Source organism: Microtus pennsylvanicus, chromosome 1 (assembly GCF_037038515.1).
Source record: "Microtus pennsylvanicus isolate mMicPen1 chromosome 1, mMicPen1.hap1, whole genome shotgun sequence".
In the NCBI taxonomy this organism is placed as follows: domain Eukaryota; kingdom Metazoa; phylum Chordata; class Mammalia; order Rodentia; family Cricetidae; genus Microtus; species Microtus pennsylvanicus.
The window spans coordinates 128,573,708-128,591,129 of record NC_134579.1 but is presented as its reverse complement, the minus strand read 5'-3'; the positions used below and the strand labels follow the sequence as shown (position 1 = coordinate 128,591,129).

Here is a 17,422-nt window from a genome sequence, read left to right as displayed (position 1 = left end):
AATGGACAGGCACAGCAGGACACACAGCACTTGGAGAAAGGGGTGGAATCAGAGGCAGGCAGACTTCTAAATACAAAGGCTAGCCTGGCTTACATACAGAGTCCAGGCTTGCCACAAGTTTATAGTAAGACCCTGTCTCAAAAGAAAAGGACTGACAAAGGAACTCTGTCTCAGGTCCAACATGCTATGACAAAGAAGATGGAAATTTCTCTTCACTAAATTAATATATGTATACAATGATTCAAGTTTAAGAATCTTTAGGTAAGAACAAAGAACACTTGGAGATTTGGAAAGGACAGAACACTTGAGTGAGGTCAGACCTCTGCAGCTTGAAGATGGCTTCCCAGTGCCGCTCAGTCATGCCCTTCACCCGCTGCATTTCATCAATGACAAGGCATTTCCAGTGCACCCTTGAGAAGGCAGTGTAGCCCCTGAAGAACTGCTTATAGGACGTGATGCAGATGTGGAAGCTGTTGGGCTCAGTCCACTCCTGCAATACAGAAAGAAGCCCCTGTCTTCCCTGCAACCATGTAAAGAGCACTGCTGGGCAATCACTCAGACAAGCTGCACATCACCAGCGATCCGACCTATTCTTCATAACAACTACACAAGAAAAAGTTCAAGGCATTCTTATTCTTCTCTGTTCTTCTAGAACCTTTCAATGACAAATTAGGCTGCTTTAAAAGACATAGAAATTTTCACTGGGAAAACAGATTACCATAGACAATTCTGGTTTTTATAGTGTATAATCTAAACAAGGAAGGTAAGAAATGCAGATGTCTACATGGCAACTAACTGCAACAAGATATTTAAAGCAAGTGTAGAATGGAATATAGTCTAATGCATCCTCTCTAAAACTATGGTGAACTGGATTCCCACTGTGGCAATATTAAGAGTTGGACCTTCTCAGTCCCTAAGTATAAGTCAGAGCTTTATGGAAAGGTAGCAAAATCCAAGTGAAACCATTCTGCATTTCTGCCTTCCCCCAAGTAAGCACACAACAAGAAAAGTGTCATCTTGGATGATGAAAACAAGCCCTTGCCAGATGTCAAACCTATCTGAAACTTGGCCTTAAGACTTCCAATCTCTAGAACTTCAAGCAATACATTTCTGCTCTTTATAATTATCTTCTCTGTGGTGTTTTTTGGAGGAGGCTGTTTTGCTTTGTATTTTTAACAGCAGGAGAAAAAGACCAAGACAGATTGTAAAAGAGGAAATGTACCTAAAGACCCACCCTTAATAAATTTTACTTGACGTAGTGTCTTAATCCTGAGCCAAAATTTCAAATAATGGAAACTGATCTATACACACTCACTTGGGTCCTGGCACTATTAAGTATTAAGGGCCAAAGGAAACTTCTATCTGTCACAAATATTCCTGTGAATAATCCACAGAAACTATTAAGAACTCGGGAGAACTCACACACTCCATTAAGCTTGTGAAAATTAGCACAGTCTTGAGGCAGGAAGCACTGCACTCTCTCTCCAGACAAGAACTTATTTCTGAACTATTTTCCTTACATTACTGGGAACTGAACTCAGTCCACACATGCCAAGAAAGCACTCTACTACCTATGCAGCCCAGAGGGCAAATGGGGCCTAAAGTCTAAGCATCTTTCACCCAGGGAACTGGGTGTCCACCCTGTGTCCTCTAAGTTTCTAAGGACTCAAATTCTAGAACCACATATATATCTGGTAGCTTACAAATAAATGTTATTGGGGTTGGAGAGATGGCTCAGAGGCTAAGAACACTGGCTACTTTTCTAGAGATCCTGAGTTCAATTTCCCAGCAACCACATGGTGGCTCACAACCATCTATAATAAGATCTAGTGCCCTCTTCTGGTCTGCAGTGCAGGTGTACAGGCAGGTAGAACACTGTATAGTAAACAAATAAAAATAAAAAAAAAAAGTCAGTGATACAAATAATCACATTAAGCAGCATGTAAAGTACTCACATGGCTGAAGCAGGAAGATCAAATGGTTGAAGGCAGCCTGAGCTACATAAGGAGATTCTATGTTAAGAAAAATTAAGATGTCTAGCTTTATTTCAAGCTTAATTATTATTGTGGGACATGTGTGAGATATGTCTGTGTAGGCATGTGTGCACCACAACACACATGTAGGGGTCAGAGGAGAAGTTTATGGAGTTGGTTTTCTCTTTTAAACCTTCAGACAACTTTTAAAGATCAAAATTAGGTTGTCAGACTTGTACAGCAAGTTCTTTTATCTGTTGTGCCATCTCTTCAGCCACTGTATATCGTATTTAAAAGATGCTTAGCTAAGGGTGTTCACTGGCACACCTCTTGTCCAGAATATGTGAAACTTGGGCAGATCCCCAGCAATGCAAAATAAACTAAGAGAGAGGGTGGTAGAGGTTGGGTGGCAGTACCTGTCTCTTTGCTTTGAGTTCTCTGTGGCTGCCAACATAAGAAAGAGTTTTGAGGCCAGGACACCAGCGTTTCAACTCAAGTTCCCACTTGAGTATGTTACAACTCCTCATGACAACAAGATGAGGGCCCCAATTACCTATAAAATAAAATAAAAAGATATGTGAGATCCAGGTACCTAAAGCTGAGTTTGATTAGCTTATTAAGTATGTGGCCCATGGGGAAAAGCGAATACCAAGGAAACAAAAACTATCCTCCAGCATAGATACACTGCCCAGAATAGGGGCAGGTGCATCCCTGCTGCACTGTAACAGGGACAGGCTCTCCAGAAACAGTGATGAAAAGAACAGACAAAAAGAAAACCAGGATCCACTGACAACCATATGAACTTTTATCATGAGCCAGAGAAAAAAACTCTTGTCTGTTCCAGGTGTATTAAAGGTGCATGCCTTTAATCCCAGCAGAGGCAGGCAGAGTTTTATGAGTTCTAGGTCAGCCAAAACTGGACAGTGCGACCTTATCTTAAGAAACAAACTACTAACAACAAAAAGAGAATTTCTGTCTATGGCAAACAACAATCCAAAACAAGACAGTTCCTGACGTGGGACCTCTGACCCTAATTGAACCTTCCCAGTAGCAAATGACCTGCAGTCCAGACAGACAGGTACCTCCTTAGGCACTTCGAGGTAGAGAAATATCCAATGGACCCAGTGATCAAACTTAGTCTGAAAACAGCATTTTACAAGTCAGAAGGTGTAACCCAGAAAACAAACTTCAATTTCTGTGTCATAAATGAAATGAATACAATTAAGGGTCAAAGATAGAAATAGCTGATTTAAAGCAATGCTACACTTCACCTATCTGTAGCCACTGCTGATTCTGAAAAGAAAGTGTTCAAGAGAAAACCACCATTTCAACAGAAGTTTCAAAGAAAAAAAAATCAGAAGTCAATAAACATTTTTATCCTTTTGGTGGTTAGTGCTAAGGATCAAGGCAGGATCTATCTAAACAACAGGTCAGAGAGACGGCTCTTCCAGAGACCTAAGTTTGATTCCCAGCACATACAATCAGGCAGCTCCAGGAAGATCTAACGCCTCTGGCCTTGATAGGTACCCATACACAAACACACATACCTACACACAGACACCAACATATACATAATTTAAAAATTAAAATTCAATCTTTAAACTCTAAACATACAACCTTACAAGTAAGGAAACATGACCAAACCCAAAATGGCTTTCTCTAGTAAAATAGGGTTAAAAACCTAGAGTGGGAGAGCACTACTGTTCTTGCACAGGACCTAGGTTTGGTTCCCAGCACCCACAAGGCAGCTCATAGATGATTTTAACTCCAGTTCCAGGAGAGTCAATGCCTCTTCTGGCCTCTATGGGCACCAGGCTTCCATGTGCTATATAGACATTCATATACGTAAAACATATAAAAAATTAGTAATGGGTAGAACTAAGCATGTGGAACACTAGAAAAGCCTTGCCTAGCACACACGAGGCCCTGAATTCAATCCCCAGCATGGAAGGAAGGTAGGAAGGTAGGAAGGTAGGAAGGTAGGAAGGTAGGAAGGTAGGAAGGTAGGAAGGTAGGAAGGAAGGAAGGAAGGAAGGAAGGAAGGAAGGAAGGAAGGAAGGAAGGAAGGAAGGAAGGAAGGAAGGAGTTGGAAAGGTAGCTAAGAGGACACGCTGTTCTTGCAGAGAACCAGAGTTCAGTTCCTAGCTCCCATGTCAGGTGGCTCACAACCACCTGCAACTCCAGTTCCAAGGGATCCAACACTCTTTTCTGGTCTTCAAACACAGACAGAGACACATAACAATAAGTCTTTAAGAAGAAAAAAAGGCCCAGGTAATGGTGGCAAACACCTTTAATTCCAGCACTCAGAAGGTAGAAGCAGGAGGATCTCTGTGAGTTCGAGTCTAGTCTAGTCTACAGAGTAATTCCAATAAAGTCTCCTGTCTCGAAAACTTTAAAAAAAAAAAAAAAGGGCAGCCGGGCGGTGGAGGCACACACCTTTAATCCAAGCACTTTGGATGCAGAGTCAGGCAGATCTCTGAGTTTGAGGTCTTGAGGTCAGCCTGGTCTACAAACTGAGTTTCAGAACAGCCAAGGATACACAGAAACCCTGTCTCAAAAAGCAAACAAAGAAAAATAGAGGGAGGGAGGGAGGGAGGGAAGATGAAAGGTGAGGGCCAGAGAGATAGATGACTCAGAGGTTAGGAGCACTGGCTGCTCTTCCAGAGTTCCTGAATTCAATTCCCAATAACCATATGGTGGCTCACAACCATCCACAATGAGATGTGGTGTCCCCTTTGTACACCAGACTCCATATAGCCTATCCCTTCTGACATCAGCAGCTATTACCAAAGTGGACAAGCCCTACCAACCTAGGCCTGTAATGACACTATCCTCTGGCTGAAACAGTCACATGTGCACAAAGACTTCCACCCTCCTTCCATATGGACATTTACCACCTTTCCAACCGTACCTATCTACTGCACTATCTCTGAGTGTACCACTGCATTCCAGCCCCACACCCATGGCTCTAGTTCCCTGGTTCCCTCACATACAGTGTGATGGACTTCCTTGTCCTGCCTAAAACTCCTGCAGGTTCACCTACTCATTCCCCTTACAACTAACAATATGAACACTCCTACTTTAGAAAGACAATCACTTCTAACTACATAGTACCATAGTAAAACTCAAAATTTTAGTAACACAGTTAATCATTGTCTTAAATGTTAACTGTGAAATTCGAGAAATAAAGAATTCATAAATTTTAATTTGCACACCATTCTAAGCATATTCTGAGAAATGGGGCAATCCCTTTGTCTATTCTATCCACACTGTACATGCCACCTGCTCAATAGCACCAGGTAGAAACACTGGTTATTAGATCCAGGGCTTGTTCAAGTGACACTTAGTAACAGTCCTAATAAGAAAGAATAGAGAAGCTGGCACTTTGAGCATGCCAAAAAAGACACTTTTATATGCTTACTTTCAGTTAAGTTCTGAACTTCAAATGAAACATAGTATGGTTCAGGATTTCAGCACCCACTGGGGTATTAGAACATGTCTCCTGAAGATAGTGTAGACTTGTAAATATAGTAAAACATTTAACACCCTTTCCCCTTAAACAATAAAAAAGGCAGAGTGCTTTTTGTCCCATCTTGAATTAACAATTATATATGTGCATCTACTTTAAAATACATTTAAGCCATGGTGATACCAGCTGGGCATGGTGGTACAAGCCTTTCATACCAGAACTTGAGGCAGAGACAAATGGTGAGGGCACTTGCCACTGAGCCTGTAGACCTGAATTCAATCTCTGGGTCCCACACAGTAGAAGCAGAGAACAGACTCTACAAGCTGTCCTCTGATCTTGACAAATGGCCGCATATACATATATATGGACATACACATAAAGAAAGAGAGGAGAGGGAGGGAGGATGGATGAATGGACTGACGGACGGACGGACGGACGGACTGTGGGCCTGAGAAGCAGCTTAGCAGTGAAGAGTGAAGAGCTCTTCCAAGGACCTGAATCTGGTTCTCAGTGCCCACATCACATGACTCACAACTACCTCTGCAATGTTCCCATGGGCAACAAAATCCACAGGGCATACATTCACACAGACAAACACACATAGACAAAAAGAAATAAGAATAAAAACTAATTATATAATTAAACTTTTTAATACAAAGGACAAATAACAATCAAAGCCCAATACAAGGATGATAAGTCAGGTCAATTTTTCCTGCAACATGGCAAGGACCTACTCTGAGCAGAAGAGACTGAAAAGGTCTTCTCCCTCAGATCCAACACTCTGCTGGTGGAAAACTGAGAGACTCTTACCTTCATTACAGGCAAGGTGAGCAAAGAAAGCAATGATCTGCACAGTTTTCCCGAGCCCAGCTTCATCAGCTAATATGCCATTGAGATTCTTCCGGTATAGCTTGGCCAACCAGTCAAGTCCTATCTTCTGATAGTCTCGGAGAGCACCATACAGCAAAGATGGAGCACTAAACTTCACCTACAGTGACAGACAGACCAGTTAAGGAATGACTAAGCAATTAGAACACCTTCTCAGAGCCTAAATCTAGAGGCTGTATAACACACCTATACAGTCCCAAATGATTTACAGAACAGAAGAACAGCAATTATCTTTTCTAGCAATTTTCTATGGAGCCTGTTGGGAGGCAGAAAAGATTTCCTCACCGCAGTTGTGACCCGGGCACTGCCCTTTGGGAGGACAGCTTCCGCCACAGCAGTAACTTCTGTGATGTCCTTGGTGTTAGATTTTCCGATGCTCATTCTCTCTGCAGCTTTAAACTGATCCATGATGAAGAGTGAGTCAATGAGAACTGAGTCCCTCCGGCTCTCCCTGTCACCAGGACAGTCTTCCACATCTAGAAAAACAATGAAACAGAACTAGAACTGCTGTGGGTTTTAGGAGCCTAAACATAGAAAGAACGGGGGAGAGGGGAGGAATGAACGACAAGAAAGAATACAGAATAATTGATATATTTTTTTTCATTGCAATCCATTTTATACATCCACAATAACATGAATAATTCTTAGGAAACACCACAATCAACTATATCTGGGACTCAAAGCATAATCTGCCCCAGCAGCCTGGTGGTCAGGAAATGTCTCTGTTGATTGGGAGCCAATAACATGGACAGACAAGTATCTGAGGTTTAATGATCTCCCTTCTACTACCATCAAAAAGAGGAAAAATTAGAAACATCACACAAGTTTGGAAACAAGGAAGAAGTCTTTGTATCTGTCCCTAGGTCTTGCTGCAGAAGGGGACTGTAAAAGGCCCTGAATTCTACAGGAGACCCTCTAACAACTGACACATGTCCTCACATCTTATATCTACCTAATAAAAGCAAAAGAATTAGAATGACTGTCTGGAATGCCTAATAAGTAAAACCAACCACTAAAAGCCTTCAAGTTAATAAGCAAGCACAGCAGAGTCCAGAAAAACAAGACAATGCTTAGGCTCATAAACCACAACATACATCTAGAAAAAATATTTCTAGATCCTCCACAGTTTACCCAGTGCTCTGGTAAAGATAGCACGTTATTAAGTAAAAACATCAGAGTTTAAAACTTATTCAATTGGAAAACTGAATATAAAATATACTTCTTTTTTTTATTGGCTCAAATTCACTTGTTCTTTGTTTACAGTTACAACACAGGTTTTATCCTATCCAAAGCCCAAAGTTCCTGCCATAATTAACATGAACTGAAGAACCTGTCCTTGGGTCCAATACCGCCAATTTCTTACATCTTATTTTACATATTTATTTTGGCTTTCATTTTAAACCTGAATTCTTTAACACTAAAAACATACCCTCTTCCCCGCTTGACTCCTCATGATCAGGTTCAGGTTGCGGCCACTGAAAATTTGGCAAAAAGGCACCTTCATACAATTTCATCAAATCAATTAAGGGCAATTCAGCTGGAAAGGATGGCAAAGAGAAACAAGATCATTTTATAACAACTGCCACTTAGCTGTAAAGAAAAAAAAGCACTCAGAAAGGTAGAGCAAAAAGACTGGATAGGTAGCCTATCACATACACTCCTCTTCCTAAAACAGCTGATACAGGCTAGCATGGCTTATCCAAAATGCCTAAAACTAGACATATTCTTATCTCTTGATTTTCTGGATTGGAGACTATCTATAACTTGTCAACTGAGCACACACATATGAAAATCTACTATCAAAAATACTCTGAAGTCTGAAACTTCAGAACACCATTTCTTTACTACTCAAAAAGTTTTGGATTTGGTCAGGCGGTTCTGGCACACACCTTTAATCCCAGGACTCAGGAGGCAGATCTCTATGAGTTCAAGGTCAGCCTGGTCTTTAGAGTTCCAGACAAGACAGGCTCCAAGGCTACACAGAAAAACCCTGTCTTAAAAACCCAGAAAAAAAAAAGTTTTGGATTTTAACGCATTTTTGAATTCTGGATTTTTAGATTAGGAATTTATAACCTGCAAATTCTAAAAGCACATTTCTTTTCTCTGAAAATAACTTATACAGAGTCTAAATATTTTTTTCAGTTAAATTTATATTAACATTTTTAGATTTTTTTTTGGTTTTGTTCTGGGTTTTTTGTTGGTTTTTTTGTTTTTGGTTTTTTTTTTTTTTTTTTTTTTTGAGACAGGGTTTCTCTTTGTAGCTTTAGAGACTGTCTAAGAACTCACTCTGTAGGCCAGGCTGGCCCCCAACTCACAGATTCACCTGCCTCTGCCTCCTAAGAGATGAAAGGCATGTGTCACCATGACCAGCAACAAATATGATTTTTTTTAATTAAAAGTTTTATTTTTTTTAAAATCAGACACTATTGAAAGCCATTCTCATGACCAAAGTATAATTTATGTCCCCTGGGGTAGAGAAAAGAAAGGCTCAGCAGTTAAGAGTACTTGATACTCTTCTACAGAAGCTCAGTTTCTAGTATCTATCTCAGACAGGTCACAATCCATAATTCCAGCTTCAGAAAATTCAATGCCTCTCTGGTCACTTGAACTCATGCACATACTCACAGGCAGACACACATATACACATAATTAAAAATAATAAAAACAAAACAAGAATTTGTATCCAGAATATATAAGTAAGTCAATTAAGAAGAAAACTTAGCAGTCAAATGAGCCAGACACGAGAAAATTCACTTCACTGTCAGCCACCAGGGGGCTCTATCTTCATCACCAGCTCCAAGGCTGATACAGCATGTAGCTTGGCACAGACATGTATATGCTACATGATTCTGCAAGCTGACCATGTTCCATACCTGAGCCTTTTTAGAGACATATGTGTACAAACACCACAGAACAGAATACCAACAACAGTACTGCTGGAATCAAAGTAACCAAAGACATATTTATGTGTGAAACAGTGTGTAGAGTTAAGGTGTTGACAGCAATATCCAACAATATATCTGAAACTACTGGGCAGAACCACTGGACAGAAATATCAAGCCACACCGTACAAAACCACTGTGAAGGAATTCTGTTTCTGTCTCAACAGTGGCTAGGGAGACTCACAGAGATGGGAGAGGAGAGTTCAGAAAGTGAGCCACAAAAAGTCTTACGTCAGTTGTGATCACCAGAACAGAAGTAATTTAACAGCAGAGATAGGTTTCCTTGAATTTGGCAGCACTATGCTATTGCAAAATATTTGTTCAACTATGCAATGATGTGTTGCATTTGTTTAACTATGTAAAGATGTGCTGCATTTGTTTATGCTGCAGAATATTTACTTAACTATGTAAAGATGTGTTGCTGTTTTACCTTGCCTATATAAGATTGGTCTAATAAAAAATTGAACAGCCAATAGTGAGGGAGGAGGTATAGGTGGAACTTCCAGGCAAGGAGAGTAAAAAGGAGGAGGAACTTAGGTTGGGGAAAGAAAGAAAAAAAGATGATAGGGAGATGCCAGGCACCAGGCAGACATTGAAGAAACAGAAGCAGGACATACAGAATGAAAGAAAGGTAAAAAGTTCAATGGCAAAACAGATGACTAGAAACAGATTCAATTAAGTTAAAAGAGCTAGTGGGACAAGCCTAAGCTAAGGCCGAGCATTCATAACTAATAGTAAGTCTCCGTGTCTCCATTTGGAAGCGGGCTGGCGGTCCAAAGAAAATGATAACTACACTATGCCCCATGTACTGCTGTCATTTGTATCTGACATTATTTTCAAATGCTCCTGTGTCTATTTAATATTTAATGAAAGTATTTTCAGTAAAATAGTGAGAGCCTACCTTCTTTGGCCAGATTACAAAGTTCTGTGTGGTGGTCAACTAGCCCTTCATGTGCTTCCTCCTCTTCAATGGTCTCTTCTTCATCTTCCACTAAAATGGTTATTATCAGAGGTCAGGGACATGCAAAAAACTTTACTTAAGTTCTCAGTAACACTAAATATTATTAGGCTTCAAAACTGTTTTATAGTTATTAAAGAAACTGAATATAAATTCTTAAAATTTTCAGGCTGATTCCAGAAAACAACTGTTAAACAAGCAACAAACGGGAAATGGTTTCCTTTCACTTCAGTCTGTTTCTTCAATATGCAATAGACCTCACACTAGCTCAGAATGCTGGTAAAGTTCCCACCCAGTACAAAGCCCACCGCAGACAAACTACATGCATACTTCCTGGGATACATGCTTTCTAGGAACTCATCTCTGCCTACTACAAGAAGGGCAACAACCCAGACCAAATGTGTGCCCTCCCTTAGCAATCCTGTGCTTCAAAGGCCATTAACTGAGACCAGCTATTACTCTTCAACCCTAAACTCTCAGAGGTAAGAGGGCTGGCCAGAAGAGCTGAACCTCCTCAGCAGCAGTTCTTTAGGGGCTTCTTCTCATCCGCACTAGTAGATGACCCATCTCTTCCAGAATACGTGTGCATATGTGCATACACACACACATGCACATACTCTGTCCACTATCTCTACTCCATCCCCAAATTCCTCAGTTGTTCACTATAAAACTTCTACCATTCACCAAAGTTGACAAGGCAAAAGATACCACATCTACAGGCCCAGGACACAGCTAGTCCTAGAAATGAACAGCCTGGTGCAACCTTACAAGACAAGCTAGACCTATGTTGGAATTTCATTCTGCCACTTCTCCTGAACTTGCTTAACAAATGAACTGGCTTAGAAGAAAGAATAGTGAAAAGGTGTGGTTGGCCATGCTGACATCACAACTGAGGACAGCCTTGACAAAGAAACACAGAATTTAAGGTGACAACATTGTCAGATATCTATCAAGCAAAGCAGTTCCTAATGAGTCTAATTCCCTAAACTGACCCACTACCCAACAAGGGGATGCCTCCAAATCAGCCAGATAGTCACATTTATAGTCTACAAAGAAAATCATCTAAAATCACTAGACATGGCTAGATGCCACCCCAAAACATCTATTCCTCAATGCTTTCTCAGTCATCACATGTACTGCTAGCTGCACTGATGACTACGTCCTAGCCTCCCAATATCAGCAGGTAGTCAAGGAGAGAAAGACAAGTACTTAGCCTAAATCCTTCCAAGAGGACCCTTGTTTGGCTGGAGGCACCAGCATTGCTCCTGACCTCTACCTTTCTCCAGCTTCAGTGCCAACAGTCAGAGTTGTGTGGGAGGAGATGAAGAGGGACCATCTCCCAGGATAATAGCTAAAAGAAGAGACAGAAGAGTAGGACCGAGGAACAAATGGGAGAAACAAGAGCACTTTGAAGAATACCAAGTGGCTATGTCAAAGCAGGGCAATGGAACCCAAGCTCCTACTTCCTGTGAGTCACTGTCACTCATGTCTTTATCTTCTGGTGTGAAACAATCCTGACAGCTACCACACTAATAACCTGCTCAAACTCTCCCAAACAAGAATCAACCCCATACTAAAACCTCAAACTGGAAATTTACACACTGCCAGTCAAGCCAGTTATTGTGCTCCTGAGACCAATGGGGCCTCACTCATCTAGCATCATGTGTTTTCTCTAATACCTTATTTCTGCTTCCTTCCTCTATTCTTACAACTGAGAACCAGGCTATCTGTTTGCAAACAAGTCAGAAGCCATGAACACAGGCTGATCTCAAGTCACTCATACTTATTACATCTGTGTTCTACCCTGAACCAAGTGCCAACATTTAAACATGACAGGTACTCCTCCTAAATATCCCAGCCTGGTGACTGTGGTAGGCAGTGAGCATGTCTTCCTTCAAAAGGTACATCTCCACTAATGTACTAAGGTCAGAAAAAGACCTGGCCCTGAATCATCTCTGTGTATCCCTAAGGCTCTCCAAATGCACCTAGGTTTCCAGAGATCACAAAATAAGATACCACCAAATTGATAAAGAAACACTCCATATGTCATCTGGAGATACCAAAGGTCACTCTTTTTACTCAAAGACTCCTGGATAAATAAAAAATAAACTTTTAACCCATTTAAAATAATAAGACCATGGTCAAAGTCAGCACAGCTGAAAATATGACAATACAGAATGCACATCCTGCTAGAGATCAAGTCCTAAAGCATCAGGGGAATAGGGAACAGACCTTCATCATCAGTCAAAGATGTGCTAGCTTTTCTTTTCCTTCCAGATAGTCCTAGATCCTGAAACAGAGTAAAAATCACAAATGTGAGATGTAACATCACAGAGTAAGATGTCAAGGTGGAAGTGTCTATTTAACAGATGTCCACTGGACAGCACCAAGGAATTTGCTGGGCAATCATGACATAACCACCAAGGAGAAGGAGCGAGGATATAGATCCTTAATTACTGTATACAACTTCATCCTCTCAAATTCGCAAATTCATATCCCAAGTGAAACTACAGCTATTTTAAGTGCCACTATATTTTTGTTGTTGTTGTTGTTGTGTTTTTCAAAACAGGGTTTCTCTGTGCAGCCTCTGTCCTGGAACTCACTCTGTAGACCAGGCTGGCCTCAAACTCACAGAGATCCACCTGTCTCTGCCTCCTGAGTGCTGAAATCAAAGGTGTGCACCACCACCACCCAATGCCATTGTATTTTCAAAGTGGACTAATTTCATGCCCTACTAACTTCTCTAGGAAATATAACAAGCCCACACTTTGTGTCAGAGAGCAAAAATAACCCTGTACTTACCAGAGCATGTTCTGGTGATGTATCAAATATCTTTAATCTGGACTCTTTCCCTAAAGACACAAAAAATATAGTATTATCACCAAACCTGTGGCAAGATGATGCTTTTTAACTCCCTAAGTACTGTCTACTTATCCGAGCTGAGTCCTATGGCTATCAACAATCAAAGACAGGGAGCACAAATTCCACCACCTCCCCTGCACAGTAAACCCATTCCTCTTAGTAACCCAGAACAACTGTTTTCATCTTGTGGTTCTTTCTTTTCTTCTCTCTCTCCCTTTTTTTTTTAATGTTTTTTTGAGTCAAGGTCTAGCTGAGTTCGGGCTGCCTTCAAATTCACACACCCCTACCTCTACCTGCTAAGCGTTGGGATTCAAATTAGTGCCACTTTGTCTAGCTCTCAGTTTACAATTCTACAACTTTAGTAATGGCCACCTCTCAGTCTGCTCCGTCACCAAAAATAGAAAAGGTATGAGGGCTCCTGGAACATTCTAAGGACTAGAGAAGACAGTAGGTGCCGCTCGGGTTGCTGTCTCACATGTACCTAAGTATTCAATTACTGGGGAAAACAACGACTACAGAAATATCCCAGTAGTGCAAAGGCTAGCCCGATTTCCAAAGGGCCCTATGCCTGACAGATAAGTCAGTTGGTCTCTTTACCGTCCAGAAACAGGACTTCAATCATGAAAACAACTCTGGGTTACTGACACATAGTGAAAACAGCAAAGGCGCTGAGATGAAGGACTAAACTGTTGCTGGGCCTGGTGGTGTACACCTTTTCATCCCAGCACTCAGGTGCTGGAGAAATAATCTTTCCTCCTGAATTTCAGGCCAACAAGGGCAACAGAGGGAGATCCTACCCTCTCCCCACAACACTCCTTTGTGTATGTGTGTGCACAAAATAAAACAAGCAGAACAAATGTATGCAAATGGTCTCCTGTCCAATGAACTCTCTAGCCAAAACCAGAAAGGTGAACACAATATAAAAAAATGTGAAGCCTGTGTGTACATATCCTATAAGTTAAATGCTAGGCCTTACAAATGTTCTATCTAGACCTCAGAAATCTCTATATCTGAGATTCATTCATTAAGACTAGCTTTAAAAGCTTGGCAAGATGGCTCAATGGGCAAAAGCCTACCATCAAGCCTGATCATCTAAGTCCAGTCCCCAAAACTCATGATGAAAAACAAACCAAGTCTCACAAATTGTACTTAGACCTCCATAGGCATGTGGTGGCACACATTCACTCATACATATACAAAATGAATATGTAAATCTTTGAAAATATTTTAAAACTATAGGAGGACCAGAAAGATAGGTCAGACCAGTAAATCCCCTTACTGCCAAGCCTGGTGGTCTGAGTTTGATCCTTAGGACCCACATGACAGGAGAGAACCACCTCTAGAAAGTTGATCTCTGACCGTCTCACATGCCATGGTACACATGTGTCTTCCCCCATCCCACACTAAATAAATAAATGTAATAAAAAAGTTTCAATATCATACCTCTTCTGGAAACTTTCTGTAAATTTAAGGCCTTTTTCCTTTTCTCTTCTAATTCTACTTGTAGTTTTATTTCTACAACCTAAATGTAAAAAAAATATATATATATGAGTAAATAAGCAAGTCATTATGGATGTAAACTGTGCAATTCCGCACATAGCACATTAAACTCACACAATACTCATTCACAATACTTAAGGAAAATAACTCAGTTTGGTGCTCTCCTCTTTGTTTTGTATCCTAGTCTATTCTGCTCAAATTCTATTAGGCAGTAAAAAAATCTCAATTCTTAAAAAAGTGTGTAGATGGGAGCAGGTATCCTGAGACACTGCCTTCCACAGCCAAAGCACACCAACAACTACTTGACAGGCCTTCACTATATTTTCATTTCAAAGCTGCCACAGCTGCAAAGGTAAACAAAACAAATGGTCAGAACAGGATCATGCTAAACCTTGCAAAAGACTAACAAACACAGAGTGGCAAGTGATCACAAAGTCTCTGGGTGCACACACATGAATGTTGAAGCTCCTAAGACTCTGTCCCCTGGCACACAGCCTCATAGTTTGGACACATTTGATTTTTTTGGATTCTTATTTTTACTATAAAAGTTAAAGCCAAAAGCATACATGAAGAATCAAACTGTTTTCTTCTTTCTAGAGATATGACACACGTTTTCTGGTTGGTGACAGTAAACCAAAGATGACAGGTAACCACAAAAACTGTCTACTGCACTGCCCCTCTCCCCAAGCTGAGCTGATTTTCTTTTTAGATCCTACTAATTCCAGCATTTACCTGTTCAATGTTTGACCAAAAACATTCTATTTCACGGGCAGTGGTGGCAGCGATGCGTCTCAGCCTGCTCTGCTCTTCCTTCTGCCCTCTTTCCTCACCAAGTTTCTTTTCCTCGTGATGACGGGCTACAGTTCTGACAAGCTGGGGAAAAAAGTTCAACAGTTTGTTGTACTCAGGCTGGCAAGATGGGTCAGCAAGTAGAGACACTTGGTACCAAGCTTAACAAGTTGAGATTGGTTCCTCAAGAGCCATGTGAAATGGAAGAGTCAACTCCCAAAAGTTGTTCCCTGACCTCCACATGAATGTGCACACCTATATGAAAAAATAAAGAGTGGGGGGGAGGGACAATAAAAAGAGCTCTATGCTATGCCAAGAGAAAAGGGAAATAAGGGGGAAAAAAATTAAGACTTCTCAGCCTAGCCTAGCCTAGCAGTAGTGGAGCACATCTTTAATCCCAGCACTCAGAGGAGGCAGAGGCAGGAGGATCACAATTTCAAGACCAGCCTGTTCCACAAAGAGTAACCATACCACAAAAAACAAAGCCACACATAATTCACTGATAGGTGCCCTCCTAGGCTCTTAGGTCTGCTAGATGAAAACATGGCTAAAAGCAAATAAATGCTGTCATTTTTTTACCTGACTTTTCTAGAACTTTATCTTACTATTTACATCTATTTTTCTCACACATGAAACTACATTTCTACTATATGACACTACAACCTTTTTTTCTCTGTTTCATGTGATTAATATCTTCACATTCAACAAATACACAACATGCCTAATGGGCCATTGAGTATTTCATTGCATGAATGCAGCTAAATGTTCCTACATATGGAGATTGTTGGGTTGAGATAACTCACATTTTTCCCTAAACAAAAATAATGTTTATTTTCTTATTTTTGAGGTAGGGTTTTGCTGACAAGTTTTTTGGGGGGTTTTGTTTTTTGTTTTTGTTTTTTTAACAGTAGAGTAAGTGTGTGCATATGTAGGTAGGTGCATGTGAGTGTTAATGCTCTAAAATATGGGACACTTCATGAATCTGAGTGTCATTCTTGCACAGGGCCATAATAATCTTCTCTGTATTTTATAATATGTGTTACTGAAGCAAGTAATAATTGTTTATTCTTTTTTTTTTTGATTTTTGAGATGGTTTCTCTGTGTAATATCCCTTTCTGTCCTGGAACTCGCTTTGTAGGCAAGAATGTCTCCAAATCTGCCTTCTGAGTACTGGGCTTAAAGGTGTACAATAGCCAATAGGCAAGGATTTTTTTTTAATTATTTTATGTGTATGAATATTTTGCTTGCTTATATATGCAGTGCCTCAGGAGGCAAGAAAACATCAGATCCTCTGGAAATAAATTATAAACAGTTATGAACCACCATGAGGGTGGGTGCTGGGAATCAAATTAGGGTCCTCTGAAAGAGCAACCAGTACTTTTAGTATACCTGAGTTATTGATGTGGGAGTGATTTCTTATTAATAAAGAAACTGCCTAGGCCCATTTGATAGGCCAACCCTTAGGTGGGTGGAGTAAACAGAACAGAATGCTGGGAGAAAGAAGCTGAGTGAGTGAGTCGCCATGATTCTCACTCCCAACACAGCCGCAGGTTAAGATCTTCTCCGGTAAGCCACCTCGTGGGCTACACAGATTATTAGAAATGGGTTAGGTCAATATGTAAGAGCTAGCCAATAAGAGGCTGGAACTAATGGGCCAGGAAGTGTTTAAAAGAATACAATTTCCGTGTAATTATTTCGGGGCATAAGCTAGCCATGTGGGCGGCCGGGTGCCGGGGACACAGCCCCGCTGCTCATATTATAACAAGTTATCAGCACCGAAACTGACTTTTTTTTTTTTTTTGGTTTTTCAAGACAGGGTTTCTCTGTAGTTTCAGAGCCTGTCCTGGAACTCACTCTTTAGACCAGGCTGGCCTTGAACTCACATTAGATCCACCTGCCTCTGCCTCCCTCCCTGGTGCTGAGATTAGAGGCTTATGTCACCACCGCCTTGCTCCTTTTTGTTGTTAAGATGTCTATGTATATACCTTTTTTGTTGTTGTTTTTCGCAGGGTCTCAGATTGGTCTCAAATGTGCTATGAGC

General features: G+C 40.8%; 1 protein-coding gene and 1 non-coding gene across 23 annotated transcripts in view; both read right to left on the bottom strand.

Annotated features, from left to right (window-relative positions):
- Ep400 (E1A binding protein p400) overlaps positions 1–17,422 on the bottom strand; it is a 106,658-nt gene that overhangs the window by 54,717 nt on the left and 34,519 nt on the right. For all 22 annotated transcript variants that reach the window (XR_012911648.1, XM_075984027.1, XM_075984036.1 and 19 more), the window contains 10 exons: positions 15,325–15,465; positions 14,536–14,614; positions 13,033–13,082; positions 12,463–12,520; positions 10,174–10,263; positions 7,760–7,867; positions 6,616–6,806; positions 6,253–6,430; positions 2,390–2,526; positions 321–490 (listed from right to left, as the gene is read on the bottom strand). Coding sequence is in view for 21 of the 22 variants with exons in the window: in XM_075984027.1 (XP_075840142.1) it covers positions 321–490; positions 2,390–2,526; positions 6,253–6,430; positions 6,616–6,806; positions 7,760–7,867; positions 10,174–10,263; positions 12,463–12,520; positions 13,033–13,082; positions 14,536–14,614; positions 15,325–15,465 (1,202 nt within the window). In the remaining variant the exon portion in view is untranslated. The remainder of the gene's footprint in view (positions 1–320; positions 491–2,389; positions 2,527–6,252; positions 6,431–6,615; positions 6,807–7,759; positions 7,868–10,173; positions 10,264–12,462; positions 12,521–13,032; positions 13,083–14,535; positions 14,615–15,324; positions 15,466–17,422) is intronic.
- On the bottom strand, positions 16,340–16,441 carry LOC142842788 (U6 spliceosomal RNA). Its single transcript, XR_012909459.1, has one exon. It is a non-coding gene; the product is annotated as a U6 spliceosomal RNA (small nuclear RNA).